Source organism: Oncorhynchus gorbuscha, unplaced genomic scaffold (genome assembly GCF_021184085.1).
Source record: "Oncorhynchus gorbuscha isolate QuinsamMale2020 ecotype Even-year unplaced genomic scaffold, OgorEven_v1.0 Un_scaffold_1472, whole genome shotgun sequence".
NCBI lineage: Eukaryota > Metazoa > Chordata > Actinopteri > Salmoniformes > Salmonidae > Oncorhynchus > Oncorhynchus gorbuscha.
The window spans coordinates 105,001-120,000 of NW_025746242.1; the positions used below are offsets into that span (position 1 = coordinate 105,001).

The window sequence follows — 15,000 nt, forward strand, 5'->3', positions numbered from 1 at the left end:
AACTACTGTGGTAACTGGTGTAAACTAAACTACTGTAGTAACTGGTGTAAACTACTGTGGTAACTGGTGTAAACTACTGTAGTAACTGGTGTAAACTGCTGTGGTAACTGGTGTAAACTACTGTGGTAACTGGTGTAAACTACTGTAGTAACTGGTGTAAACTACTGTGGTAACTGGTGTAAACTAAACTACTGTAGTAACTGGTGTAAACTACTGTAGTAACTGGTGTAAACTACTGTGGTAACTGATGTAAACTAAACTACTGTAGTAACTGTAAACTACTGTAGTAACTGGTGTAAACTACTGTGGTAACTGGTGTAAACTACTGTAGTAACTGGTGTAAAAACTGTAAACTGTGGTAACTGGTGTAAACTACTGTAGTAACTGGTGTAAACTACTGTGGTAACTGGTGTAAACTACTGTGGTAACTGGTGTAAACTACTGTAGTAACTGGTGTAAACTACTGTAGTAACTGGTGTAAACTACTGTGGTAACTGGTGTAAACTACTGTAGTAACTGGTGTAAACTACTGTAGTAACTGGTGTAAACTACTGTGGTAACTGATGTAAACTACTGTAGTAACTGGTGTAAACTGCTGTGGTAACTGGTGTAAACTACTGTGGTAACTGGTGTAAACTACTGTAAGTAACTGGTGTAAACTACTGTGGTAACTGGTGTAAACTAAACTACTGTAGTAACTGGTAACTGTAAACTACTGTAGTAACTGGTGTAAACTACTGTGGTAACTGGTGTAAACTACTGTGGTAACTGATGTAAACTACTGTGGTAACTGGTGTAAACTACTGTGGTAACTGGTGTAAACTACTGTGGTAACTGATGTAAACTACTGTGGTAACTGGTGAAAACTACTGTGGTAACTGGTGTAAACTACTGTGGTAACTGGTGTAAACTACTGTGGTAACTGGTGTAAACTAAACTACTGTAGTAACTGGTGTAAACTACTGTAGTAACTGGTGTAAACTACTGGGGTAACTGATGTAAACTAAACTACTGTAGTAACTGGTGTAAACTACTGCAGTAACTGGTGTAAACTACTGTGGTAACTGGTGTAAACTACTGTAGTAACTGGTGTAAACTGCTGTGGTAACTGGTGTAAACTACTGTGGTAACTGGTGTAAACTACTGTAGTAACTGGTGTAAACTACTGTAGTAACTGGTGTAAACTACTGTGGTAACTGCTGTAAACTACTGTGGTAACTAATGTAAACTACTGTGGTAACTGCTGTAAACTACTGTAGTAACTGGTGTAAACTACTGTGGTAACTGGTGTAAACTACTGTAGTAACTGGTGTAAACTACTGTGGTAACTGCTGTAAACTACTGTGGTAACTGATGTAAACTACTGTGGTAACTGGTGTAAACTACTGTAGTAACTGGTGTAAACTACTGTGTTAACTGGTGTAAACTACTGTAGTAACTGGTGTAAACTACTGTGGTAACTGGTGTAAACTAAACTACTGCAGTAACTGGTGTAAACTACTGTAGTAACTGGTGTAAACTACTGTGGTAACTGGTGTAAACTACTGTAGTAACTGGTGTAAACTACTGTGGTAACTGATGTAAACTAAACTACTGTAGTAACTGGTGTAAACTACTGCAGTAACTGGTGTAAACTACTGTGGTAACTGGTGTAAACTACTGTAGTAACTGGTGTAAACTGCTGTGGTAAATGGTGTAAACTACTGTAGTAACTGGTGTAAACTACTGTGGTAACTGGTGTAAACTAAACTACTGTAGTAACTGGTGTAAACTACTGTGGTAACTGGTGTAAACTACTGTGTTAACTGGTTAAACTACTTTGATAACTGGTGTAAACTACTGTGGGAACTGGTGTAAACTACTGTGTTAACTGGTTAAACTACTGATAACTGGTGTAAACTACTGTGGTAACTGATGTAAACTACTGTGGTAACTGATGTAAACTACTGTGGTAACTGTGTAAACTACTGGTAACTGGTAAACTACTGTGGTAACTGGTGTAAACTACTGTGGTAACTGGTGTAAACTACTGTGTGGTAAACTGGTGTAAACTACTGTGGTAACTGGTGTAAACTACTGTGTTAACTGGATAAACTACTTAGTAATAACTGGTGTGTAAACTACTGTGTTAACTGATAAACTACTTTGATAACTGGTGTGTAAACTACTGTGGTGACTGGTGTAAACTACTGTGGTAACTGGTGTAAACTACTGTGGTAACTGATGTAAACTACTGTGATAACTGGTTTGTGGTAACTGTGTAAACTACTGTGGTAAACTACTTTGATAACTGGTGTGTAAAATATTGTGTTAACTGGTGTAAACTACTGCGGTAACTGGTATAAACTACTGTGGTAACTGGTGTAAACTACTGTGGTAACTGGTTAAACTACTGTGTTAACTGGTTAAACTACTGTGTTAACTGATAAACTACTTTGATAACTGGTGTGTAAACTACTGTGTTTACTGATAAACTACTGTGGTAACTGGTGTAAACTACTGTGATAACTGTGGTAACTGGTGTAAACTACTGTGGTAACTGGTATAAACTACTGTGTAAACTACTGTGGTAACTGGTGTAAACTACTGTGATAACTGGTGTAAACTACTGTGGTAACTGATGTAAACTACTGTGTTAACTGATAAACTACTTTGATAACTGGTGTGTAAACTACTGTGGTAACTGGTGTAAACTACTGTGGGAACTGGTGTAAACTAAACTACTGTTGTAACTGTTGTAAACTAAACTACTGTGGTAACTGATATAAACTACTGTGGTAACTAGTGTAAACTACTGTGGTAACTGATATAAACTACTGTGTTAACTGGTGTGTAAACTACTGTGTTAACTGGTGTGTAAACTACTGTGGTAACTGATATAAACTACTGTGGTAACTGGTGTAAACTACTGTGTTAACTGGTGTAAACTACTGTGTTAACTGGTCTACTGTGTTAACTGGTGTGTAAACTACTGTGTTAACTGGTGTGTAAACTACTGTGTTAACTGGTGTGTAAACTACAGTGGTAACTGGTGTAAACTACTGAGTTAACTGGTGTGTAAACTACTGTGTTAACTGGTGTGTAAACTACTGTGTTAACTGGTGTAAACTACTGTGTTAACTGGTGTAATAACAGCTGTTCTCAGTAGAGATGGTCCAGACCACAGAGGCTGTTGATGAGGATAATGATGTTTGGCAGAGACTGATGTTTCTGATAGTGGGGTCTGGGCTGTGTCCCAATTGTCCACCCTTTAGGGCTCTCTGGTAAAAAAAAAGAAGTGTACTATGGGAAAATAGGTTTCTATTTTGGGCCATATCCCTGATAGGCCTGATGTGGATGGGGGAGGGACCATTACAGAGGCCTGAGGCATGTACGTCCCTGATAGGCCTGATGTGGATGGGGGAGGGACCATTACAGAGGCCTGAGGCATGTACGTCCCTGATAGGCCTGATGTGGATGGGGGAGGGACCATTACAGAGGCCTGGGGCATGTACGTCCCTGATAGGCCTGATGTGGATGGGGGAGGGACCATTACAGAGGCCTGAGGCATGTACGTCCCTGATAGGCCTGATGTGGATGGGGGAGGGACCATTACAGAGGCCTGAGGCATGTACATCCCTGATAGGCCTGATGTGGAAGGGGGAGGGACCATTACAGAGGCCTGAGGCATGTACATCCCTGATAGGCCTGATGTGGAAGGGGGAGGGACCATTACAGAGGCCTGAGGCATGTACGTCCCTGATAGGCCTGATGTGGATGGGGGAGGGACCATTACAGAGGCCTGAGGCATGGATCCACAGGGGACCAGCATGTACGTCATCAGTCCGACATCACAATGTACTGGGTTATTAATACACACCAGACAGCCCTCTACTAGCAGGATGTGTGTGTGTGTGTGTGTGTGTGTGTGTGTGTGTGTGTGTGTGTGTGTGTGTGTGTGTGTGTGTGTGTGTGTGTGTGTGTGTGTGTGTGTGTGTGTGTGTGTGTGTGTGTGTGTGTGTGTGTGTGTACAGTATGTTTGTGTGTGTACAGTATGTGTGTGTGTGTGTACAGTATGTTTGTGTGTGTACAGTATGTGTGTGTGTGTGTGTGTGTACAGTATGTGTGTGTACAGTATGTGTGTGTGTACAGTATGTGTGTGTGTGTACAGTATGTGTGTGTGTGTACAGTATGTGTGTGTGTGTACAGTATGTGTGTGTGTGTGTGTGTGTGTACAGTATGTGTGTGTGTGTGTTTTTTGTAAGCTCATTACTTTTAAGTACTGCAAACAAATCAGACTGAGCCTATTTGATAAGTAAATATCACCACAGACCAGTCTGTGATTAAAATATTTTATTCTCCACAGGAATGGATGGAGAGGGACTCAATTCCATTTCTTTTCCATTTCTCTCTCACCTCTATTTCTCTCTCTATTTCTCTCTCTCTCTCTCTCTCTCTCTCTCTCTCTCTCTCTCTCTCTCTCTCTCTCTCTCTCCTCTATTTCTCTCTCTCTCACCTCTATTTCTCTCTCTCTCACCTCTATTTCTCTCTCTCACACCTCTATTTCTCTCTCTCTGTCTCTCTCTTGCTCTCTCATTCAATTCTCTCTTTCTTCTCTTTTACTCTCTCACTCTCTTCTCTCTCTCATTTCTCTCTTTATCTCTTCTTTCTCTCAATTCAATTCAATTAAATGTGCTTTATTGGCATGAAGTGAAAATGTCCATATTGCCAAAGCTTAATTTGGAGAATTACAATATTAACATAATTAATAATAATCAATATTGTCAACGGGACAACAGTAACAACAATAACCAAGGGTCAAAATAACCAGACATAAGCATAGAGGACATGTGCAGGTTGATTGGTCTGTCAGACAGTAGTACGCTGCCAACCCACAGCTCTCTGCGTCGTCCCCCAACAGGACGGGTAGCCTGCTCTCATCAGAGAGGTATTTGAAACCTTGAATAAGCGTTTCAATTTTTAAAAACAATTTTGTCAGGAAACGCAGCTCCGTCTCAGGTTCTGCTGTGGTGCAGTGGTTGCACAGCCTTTCCTCTACAGGGAGCCAGGTTGTCCTGTGTCTACCCTTCTCAATGGCAAGGCTGTGCTCACTGAGCCTGTACTTTGTCAAGGTTTTCCAAGGTTTTAATCAGTAACCATGGTCAAATAGTTTGTCACGATGTACTGTCGATTTAGGGCCAGATAGCACTGCATTTAGCTTTGTGCTTCGTGTTTCCCAGTAAGCAATAATCTCTCTCTATCTTTTTCTTTCTCTCTGTCGCTCTCTCTTAATCAAATTTAAGTTTCGATTTCAATTTAAGGGCTTTATTGGCCAAAGCAAGTGATGTAGATAATAAACACAAGTGAAATAAACAATAACATTAAACATTACACTAAACAAATTCCAAAAGAATGAAGACATTTCAAATGTCCTATTATGTCCAAATAGTTAAAGTACAAAAGGGAAATAAATAAATAAATATAAATATGGGTATTTACAATGGTGTTTGTTCTTCACTGGTTGCCCTTTTCTTGTGGCAACAGGTCACAAATATTGCTGCTGTGATGTCACACTGTGGTATTTCACCCAGTAGATATGGGAGTTTATCAAAATTAGATTTGTTTTCAAATTCTTTGTGGATCTGTGTAAACTGAGGGAAATATGTGTCTCTAATATGGTCATACATTGGGCAGGAGGTTAGGAAGTGCAGCTCCGTTTCCACCTCATTTTGTGGGCAGTGGGCACATAGCCTGTCTTCTCTTGAGAAGCATGTCTGTCTACGGCGGCCTTTCTCAATAGCAAGGCTATGCTCACTGAGTCTGTACTTAGTCAAAGCTTTCCTAACAGCCTTTCTCAATAGCAAGGTTATGCTTACTGAGTCTGTACTTAGTCAAAGCTTTCCTGTAACGGCCATTCTCAATAGCAAGGTTATGCTCACTGAGTCTGTACTTAAGCAAAGCTTTCCTAACGGCCTTTCTCAATAGCAAGGTTATGCTCACTGAGTCTGTACTTAGTCAAAGCTTTCCTTAAGTTTGGGTCAGTCACAGTGGTCAGGTATTCTGCCGCTGTGTACTCTCTGTTTAGGGCCAAGTAGCATTGTAGTTTGCTCTGTTTTTTTTGTTAATTCTTTCCAATGTGTCAAGTAATTATCTTTTTGTTTTGTCATTATTTGGTTGGGTCTAATTGTGTTGCTGTCCTCTCTCTCCTTCTCCTTCCTTCCTCTCTCTCTCTCTTTCACCTTGTTCTCTCTCTCTCCTTCTCCTTCCTCTCTCTCTCCCTCTCCTTCCTCTCTCTCTCTCCTCTCTCTCTCTCCTTCTCCTTCCTCTCACTCCCCCTCTCCTTCCTCTCTCTCTCTCCTCTCTCTCTCTCTCTCTCTCTCTCTTCCTCTCTCTCTCCCTCTCCTTCCTCTCTCTCTCTCTCTCTCTCTCTCTCTCTCTCTCTCTCTCTCTCTTTCCTCTCTCTCTCTCCCTCTCCTTCTCTCTCTCTCCCTCTCTCTCTCTCTCTCTCTCTCCTCCTTTCTACAGGTGGTACTCCCTACCTTTATCCTGGAGAAGCGTTCCCTCCTAGAGATGTACGCTAACTTCATGGCTCACCCAGACATGTTCCTGAACATCACCACGGGAACCACCCCAGAGGAGCGCATCGTCCGATTCGTGGAATACTACCTGACCGCCTTTCACGAGGGGCGCAAGGGTGCCGTGGCCAAGAAACCCTACAACCCCATCCTGGGAGAGAGTTTCAGGTGTTCCTGGGACGTCCCCCGAGAGAGAGTCCACCCACTGAGGACCATGAGCTCTGTCCCTAACACTAACACGACACCCACTTCAAACCCCGCCCCTAACCCCGCCTCTTCCTCTAGAGGCTCTTCCCCTAACCCCGCCTCTTCCTCTAGAGGCTCTTCCCCTAAACCCGCCTGTTCCTCTAGAGGCTTTTCCCCTAACTCCGCCTCTTCCTCTAGAGCCTCCCGCCGGACAGGGACGGAGGGCGGGGGTGCTCAGACAGAGGACTGTTACCGGGTAAGGTTCGTGGCGGAGCAGGTGTCACACCACCCACCCGTCACTGGGTTCTACTGCGAGTGTAAAGAGAGGAACATGTGCGTCAACACCCACGTCTGGACCCGAAGCAAGTTCATGGGCATGTCCATCGGAGTGTCTATGGTCGGGGAAGGTGAGCATTACTGCACAGTACTGGATCTAGTTAGGACTAGTTTGTTACTACTGTTACTAGGGGTTACAGTGAACAGCACCTACTGAGAGCCGGCTATATAGTAGTTATGACTAGGGGTTACAGTGGACAGCACCTACTGAGAGCCAGCTATACAGTAGTTATGACTAGGGGTTACAGTGAATTGCACCTACTGAGAGCCAGCTATACAGTAGTTATTACTAGGGATTACAGTGAAATGCACCTACTGAGAGCCAGCTATACAGTAGTTATTACTAGGGGTTACAGTGAACAGCACCTACTGAGAGCCAGCTATACAGTAGTTATTACTAGGGGTTACAGTGAACAGCACCTACTGAGAGCCAGCTATACAGTAGTTATTACTGGGGTTTACAGTGAATTGCACCTACTGAGAGCCAGCTATACAGTAGTTATTACTAGGAGTTACAGTGTACAGCACCTACTGAGAGCCAGCTATACAGTAGTTATGACTAGGGGTTACAGTGGACATCACCTACTGAGAGCCAGCTATACAGTAGTTATTACTAGGGGTTACAGTGAACAGCACCTACTGAGAGCCAGCTATACAGTAGTTATTACTAGGGTTACAGTGTACAGCACCTACTGAGAGCCAGCTATACAGTAGTTATGACTAGGGGTTACAGTGAACAGCACCTACTGAGAGCCAGCTATACAGTAGTTATACTAGGGGTTACAGTGAACAGCACCTACTGAGAGCCAGCTATACAGTAGTTATTACTAGGGGTTACAGTGAATTGCACCTACTGAGAGCCAGCTATACAGTAGTTATTACTAGGGGGGTTACAGCCAGCTATACAGAATGAACACACCTACTGAGAGCCAGCTATACAGTAGTTATGAACAGCACTACTGAGAGCCAGTTACAGTAGTTATAACTAACAGCACCTACTGAGAGCCAGCTATACAGTAGTTAGACTAGGGGTTACAGTACACCTACTGAGAGCCAGTTAGTTATGACTACTACCTACTGAGGGTTACAGTAGTGAAGGGGTTACAGCACCTACTGAGAGCCAGCTATACAGTAGTTATGACTAGGGGTTACAGTGAACACACCTACTGAGAGCCAGCTATACAGTAGTTATAACTAGGGGTTACAGTGAACAGCACCTACTGAGAGCCAGCTATACAGTAGTTATGAGAGGGGTTACAGTGAACAGCACCTACTGAGAGCCAGCAATACAGTAGTTATAACTAGGGGTTACAGTACCTACTGAGAGCCAGCTATACAGTAGTTATGACTAGGGGTTACAGTGAACAACACCTACTGAGAGCCAGCAATACAGTAGTTAGTTATACAGTACCTACTGAGAGGGACGAGGGGTTACAGCACCTACTGAGAGCCAGCACCAGTAGTTATGACTAGGGGTTACAGTGAACAGCACCTACTGAGAGCCAGCTATACAGTAGTAGGGGTTAGTGAACAGTACCTACTGAGAGCCAGTTACAGTGAACAGCACCTACTGAGAGCCAGCTATACAGTAGTTATTACTAGGGGTTACAGTGAACAGTACCTACTGAGAGCCAGCAATACAGTAGTTATAACTAGGGGTTACAGTACCTACTGAAAGCCAGCTATACAGTAGTTATAGTGTACAGCACCTAACTGTAGTTTCTAGGTGTTAGTGTTCTGGTGTTAGTCATGTTCATGGATCCTGCATGACAGACTGTTATAATCATGTTTGTTATGTTGCCATGGTGATCCTCATGGTAGTCATGGATCCTCCATGAAACGTCAGACTGTTATAATAGTGTTTGTTATGTTGCCATGGTGATCCGTCATGGTAGTCATGGATCCTCCATGAAACGTCAGACTGTTATAATAGTGTTTGTTATGTTGCCATGGTGATCCGTCATGGTAGTCATAGATCCTCCATGAAACGTCAGACTGTTATAATAGTGTTTGTTATGTTGCCATGGTGATCCGTCATGGTAGTCATGGATCCTGTATGAAACGTCAGACTGTTATAATAATGTTTGTTATGTTGCCATTGGTGATCCGTAATATACTGTACAGTAATACCATCGATGACAGGTTCAGACAGTCTACGGTTGATAAGAGGTGACTGACTGAAAGTTTGTCAACTCTCTGTTTTTAAACTTCCTTAATCACATTCCAGGGTTTAATTAGCCGAGTGTAAAGGAGTTTTAGGCTTTAATGTCTCGCTTTTAATCCAAGGTAATCGCATTAAGATTGAAAGTAGCATATAATTGGCTGACTGGCAGCGTCCCGTCGAGCAGGTGAAGGATGGGAGGACTGTAGTGTGTTGTACCTCTCTTAGTGAAGACTGTAGTGTGTTGTACCTCTCTTAGTGAAGACTGTAGTGTGTTGTACCTCTCTTAGTGAAGACTGTAGTGTGTTGTACCTCTCTTAGTGAAGACTGTAGTGTGTTGTACCTCTCTTAGTGAAGACTGTAGTGTGTTGTACCTCTCTTAGTGAAGGATGGGAGGACTGTGGTGTGTTGTACCTCTCTTAGTGAAGACTGTAGTGTGTTGTACCTCTCTTAGTGAAGACTGTAGTGTGTTGTACCTCTCTTAGTGAAGACTGTAGTGTGTTGTACCACTCTTAGTGAAGGATGGGAGGACTGTAGTGTGTTGTACCTCTCTTAGTGAAGACTGTAGTGTGTTGTACCTCTCTTAGTGAAGACTGTAGTGTGTTGTACCTCTCGTAGTGAAGTCTGTAGTGTGTTGTACCTCTCTTAGTGAAGACTGTAGTGTGTTGTACCTCTCTTAGTGAAGGATGGGAGGACTGTGGAGTGTTGTACCTCTCTTAGTGAAGACTGTAGTGTGTTGTACCTCTCTTAGTGAAGACTGTAGTGTGTTGAGTAGTGAAGTCTGTAGTGTGTTGTACCTCTCTTAGTGAAGACTGTAGTGTGTTGTACCTCTCTTAGTGAAGACTGTAGTGTGTTGTACCACTGCATACTGTGTGTAGAGCGCTGAAGGAAGTCAGTGTCACGTTCTGACCTTTCGTTCCTTTGTGATGTCGTTGTTTTAGTGTAGTCAGAGGGTGTGAGTTGGGGTGGGCAGTCTATGTTCCTTTTTCTATGATTTGGTATTTCTGTGTTTGGCCTGGTATGGTTTTCAATCAGCGGCAGCTGTCAATCGTTGTCCCTGATTGAGAACCGTACTTAGGCAGCCTGTTTTCCCACTATGACTTGTGGGTGTTTGCACCATTCGGGACTGTTTCGGTTTCATTTCGTTCTCTTTGTTGTTTTATTCTTTAGTGTTCTGAGTTATAATAAATATCATGAACACTTACCACGCTGCGCTCTGGTCCTCCGATCCTTCCTACTACTCCTCCTCGTCAGAGGAGACAACCGTTACACCTGGTCCTCCGATCCTTCCTACTACTCCTCCTCGTCAGAGGAGACAACCGTTACATCTGGTCCTCCGATCCTTCCTACTACTCCTCCTCGTCAGAGGAGACAACTGTTACAGTCAGACTAAACATTTCTTATTTATGATCAACTGTTTATCGAAAGCTAAACATTCCTGAGAACGTTTATTTGTGTCTTTAATATTGCAGAACACACTGAGCAGATTCAGCACTTTCTCCACGTTGATGTCAAATAGTTGACCGTTCAACAACAAACATGTTTTTGCCTCGAAAAGTCTGTTTAGATGAATGATTATCAAAGCAGTTTCTGACTTAACGCGTACCTGAGTATCACGGACAATTAGACCTCTCAGTAATTAGGACAGCATGAATTACTAACGAGGACGGTCTCCTTGTCTCCCCCCCTGAGTAATAGCAGATATGCTAATGAAACCAGGACAGAGAACACATATGGTGAGGGGGTGGTGTGTGTGATGGTAGAGGTGTGTGTGTGTGTGATGGTAGAGGTGTGTGTGTGTGTGTGATGGTAGAGGTGTGTGTGTGTGTGACGGTGGAGATGTGTGTGTGTGTGATGGTAGAGGTGTGTGTGTGTGTGATGGTGGAGGTGTGTGTGTGTGTGACGGTGGAGATGTGTGTGTGTGTGATGGTAGAGGTGTGTGTGTGTGGGGGGGGGTGATGGGGAGGTGTGTGTTGTGGTTGTCAAATCAAATCAAATCAAACTTTATTCGTCAAATGCGCCGAATACAACAAGTGTGAACTTTAACGTGAAATGCTGACTTAACAAGCCCTTAAACCAACAGTGCGGTTCAAGAAAGAGTTTAGAAAATATTTACCAAATAAACTAAAGTAAAAATAATATGAAGTAACATAATAACATAACAGTAACGATGCTAAATACAGGAGGTACCGAGTCAGTGTGGAGGTTATATACAGGAGGTACCGAGTCAGTGTGGAGGTTATATACAGGAGGTACCGAGTCAGTGTGGAGGTTATATACAGGAGGTACCGAGTCAGTGTGGAGGTTATATACAGGAGGTACCGAGTCAGTGTGGAGGTTATATACAGGAGGTACCGAGTCAGTGTGGAGGTTATATACAGGAGGTACCGAGTCAGTGTGGAGGTTATATACAGGAGGTACCGAGTCAGTGTGGAGGTTATGTACAGGAGGTACCGAGTCAGTGTGGAGGTTATATACAGGAGGTACCGAGTAAGTGTGGAGGTTATATAAAGGAGGTACCGAGTCAGTGTGGAGGTTATATACAGGAGGTACCGAGTCAGTGTGGAGGTTATATACAGGAGGTACCGAGTCAGTGTGGAGGTTATATACAGGAGGTACCGAGTCAGTGTGGAGGTTATATACAGGAGGTACCGAGTCAGTGTGGAGGTTATATACAGGAGGTACCGGTACCGAGTCAGTGTGGAGGTTATATACAGGAGGTACCGAGTCAGTGTGGAGGTTATATACAGGAGGTACCGGTACCGAGTCAGTGTGGAGGTTATATACAGGAGGTACCGAGTCAGTGTGGAGGTTATATACAGGGGTACCGGTACAGAGTCAGTCAGTGTGGAGGTTATGTACAGGAGGTACCAGTACTGAGTCAGTGTGGAGGTTATGTACAGGAGGTACCAGTACTGAGTCAGAGGTACAGGTTAGAGGTAATAGAGACAGTGGATTGTGATGGTCAACCTGGTAGTCTGATATAGAGACAGAGGTTGTGATGGTCAACCTGGTCAGTGTGGAGGTTAGAGACACAGGATTGTGATGGTCAACCTGGTAGCCTGATATAGAGACAGGGGATTGTGATGGTCAACCTAGTGGTCTGATATAGAGACAGGGGATTGTGATGGTCAACCTGGTAGCCTGATATAGAGACAGAGGATTGTGATGGTCAACCTGGTAGCCTGATATAGAGACAGAGGATTGTGATGGTCAACCTGGTAGCCTGATATAGAGACAGAGGATTGTGATGGTCAACCTGGTAGACTGATATAGAGACCTGGTAGTCTGATATAGAGACAGGGGATTGTGATGGTCAACCTGGTAGCCTGATATAGAGACAGGGGATTGTGATGGTCAACCTGGTAGTCTGATATAGAGACAGGGGATTGTGATGGTCAACCTGGTAGACTGATATAGAGACAGGGGATTGTGATGGTCAACCTGGTAGCCTGATATAGAGACAGAGGATTGTGATGGTCAACCTGGTAGCCTGATATAGAGACAGAGGATTGGCTCCACTGTCTGTCACTCGGTGACATCTATACGCACCAGGTATACCCCCAGCATCCTTGTGATCAAATGTGAGGCAGGCAGGGGGTACAGTGTGTGTGTGTGTGTGTTATGTGTGTGTGTGTGTGTGTGTGTGTGTGTGTGTGTGTGTGTGTGTGTGTGTGTGTGTGTGTGTGTGTGTGTGTGTGTGTGTGTGTGTGTGTGTGTGTGTGTGTGTGTGTGTGTGTGTGTGTGTGTGTGTGTGTGTGATTGTGCACATGTACACGTGTGCTAGCATGCTGGTGAGTGTGTGGGTGTGTATTTGTGACAGCAGGTGACGTGGGCACTCTTAGTAAGAAACGCTGACCTGGCATTCTCACACAATCTCACAATAGCGCTGCCAGGCTAGCGAGCCGAGAGCCTCTCTCTGAGCAACACTTCCTGCAATGTGCCGACTGCCCCAACCCTTCCTGTATTTGGGAAACAGATGCATCAGGCCCTAGACACCCTCTCACCCCCTCCCCCCTCCAGAAAGACACTGAGGCAGGGCCATCTCCTCTCCCCTCCCCCTCCACCTCCCCACTCCACCCCTCCAGAAAGACACTGAGGCAGGGCCATCTGTCTCCCCCTCCTCCCTCCCCCTCCCCCTCCAGAAAGACACTGAGGCAGGGCCATCTCCTCTCCCCCTCCACCCCTCCACCCCTCCAGAAAGACACTGAGGCAGGGCCATCTCCTCTCCCCTCCCTCCCCTCCCACTCCAGAAAGACACTGAGGCAGGGCCATCTGTCTGGTCCCCCTCCACCCCTCCAGAAAGACTGAGGCAGGGCCATCTCCTCTCCCCCTCCACCCCTCCAGAAAGACACTGAGGCAGGGCCATCTCCTCTGGTCCCCCTCCCCCTCCAGAAAGACACTGAGCAGGGGATTATGAGACAGGGGATTGTGATGGTCTCCCCTCCCCTCCACCCCTCCAGAAAGACACTGAGGAGGGTGATGGTCAACCCCCCTCCACCCCTCCTGTCTTGGGGAAACAGATGTGGATCTGTCAGACCTGGGTTTCTGCCCGCAGCAGATTTCACCCAGCTGTCTCTTATGTAATGTACTGAGAGAGGAGAGATGAGAGGGTCAGGCCAGGGCTCAGAGAGAGGAGAGATGAGAGGGCCAGGCCAGGGCTCAGAGAGAGGAGAGATGAGAGGGCCAGGCCAGGGCTCAGAGAGAGGAGAGATGAGAGGGCCAGGCCAGGGCTCAGAGAGAGGAGAGATGAGAGGGCCAGGCCAGGGCTCAGAGAGAGGAGAGATGAGAGGGCCAGGCCAGGGCTCAGAGAGAGGAGAGATGAGAGGGCCAGGCCAGGGCTCAGAGAGAGGAGAGATGAGAGGGCCAGGCCAGGGCTCAGAGAGAGGAGAGATGAGAGGGCCAGGCCAGGGCTCAGAGAGAGGAGAGATGAGAGGGCCAGGCCAGGGCTCAGAGAGAGGAGAGATGAGAGGGCCAGGCCAGGGCTCAGAGAGAGGAGAGATGAGAGGGCCAGGCCAGGGCTCAGAGAGAGGAGAGATGAGAGGGCCAGGCCAGGGCTCAGAGAGAGGAGAGATGAGAGGGCCAGGCCAGGGCTCAGAGAGAGGAGAGATGAGAGGGCCAGGCCAGGGCTCAGAGAGAGGAGAGATGAGAGGGCCAGGCCAGGGCTCAGAGAGAGGAGAGATGAGAGGGCCAGGCCAGGGCTCAGAGAGAGGAGAGATGAGAGGGCCAGGCCAGGGCTCAGAGAGAGGAGAGATGAGAGGGCCAGGCCAGGGCTCAGAGAGAGGAGAGATGAGAGGGCCAGGCCAGGGCTCAGAGAGAAGAGAGAACCAGGCCAGGGCTCAGAGAGAAGAGAGAACCAGGACAGGACTCAGAGAGAAGAGAGAACCAGGACAGGACTCAGAGAGAGGAGAGAACCAGGACAGGACTCAGAGGGAGCAGAGAGGAGAGAACCAGGACAGGACTCAGAGAGAGGAGCAGAGAGGAGAGAACCAGGACAGGACTCAGAGAGAGGAGCAGAGAGGAGAGAACCAGGACAGGACTCAGAGAGAGGAGCAGAGAGGAGAGAACCAGGACAGGACTCAGAGAGAGGAGCAGAGAGGAGAGAACCAGGACAGGACTCAGAGAGAGGAGCAGAGATGAGAGAACCAGGACAGGACTCAGAGAGATGAGAGAACCAGGACAGGACTCAGAGAGAGGAGAGAACCAGGACAGGACTCAGAGAGAGGAGAGAACCAGGACAGGACTCAGAGAGAGGAGAGAACC

At 45.8% G+C, this 15,000-nt stretch overlaps 1 protein-coding gene across 1 annotated transcript in view; it reads left to right on the forward strand.

Moving 5' to 3' along the window:
• Positions 1-15,000, forward strand: part of LOC124022890 (oxysterol-binding protein-related protein 10-like) — a 57,627-nt gene that overhangs the window by 33,326 nt on the left and 9,301 nt on the right. Inside the window, exon 3 of the mRNA XM_046337584.1 lies at positions 6,505-7,147. Coding sequence (XP_046193540.1) covers positions 6,505-7,147 — 643 coding nt within the window. The remainder of the gene's footprint in view (positions 1-6,504; positions 7,148-15,000) is intronic.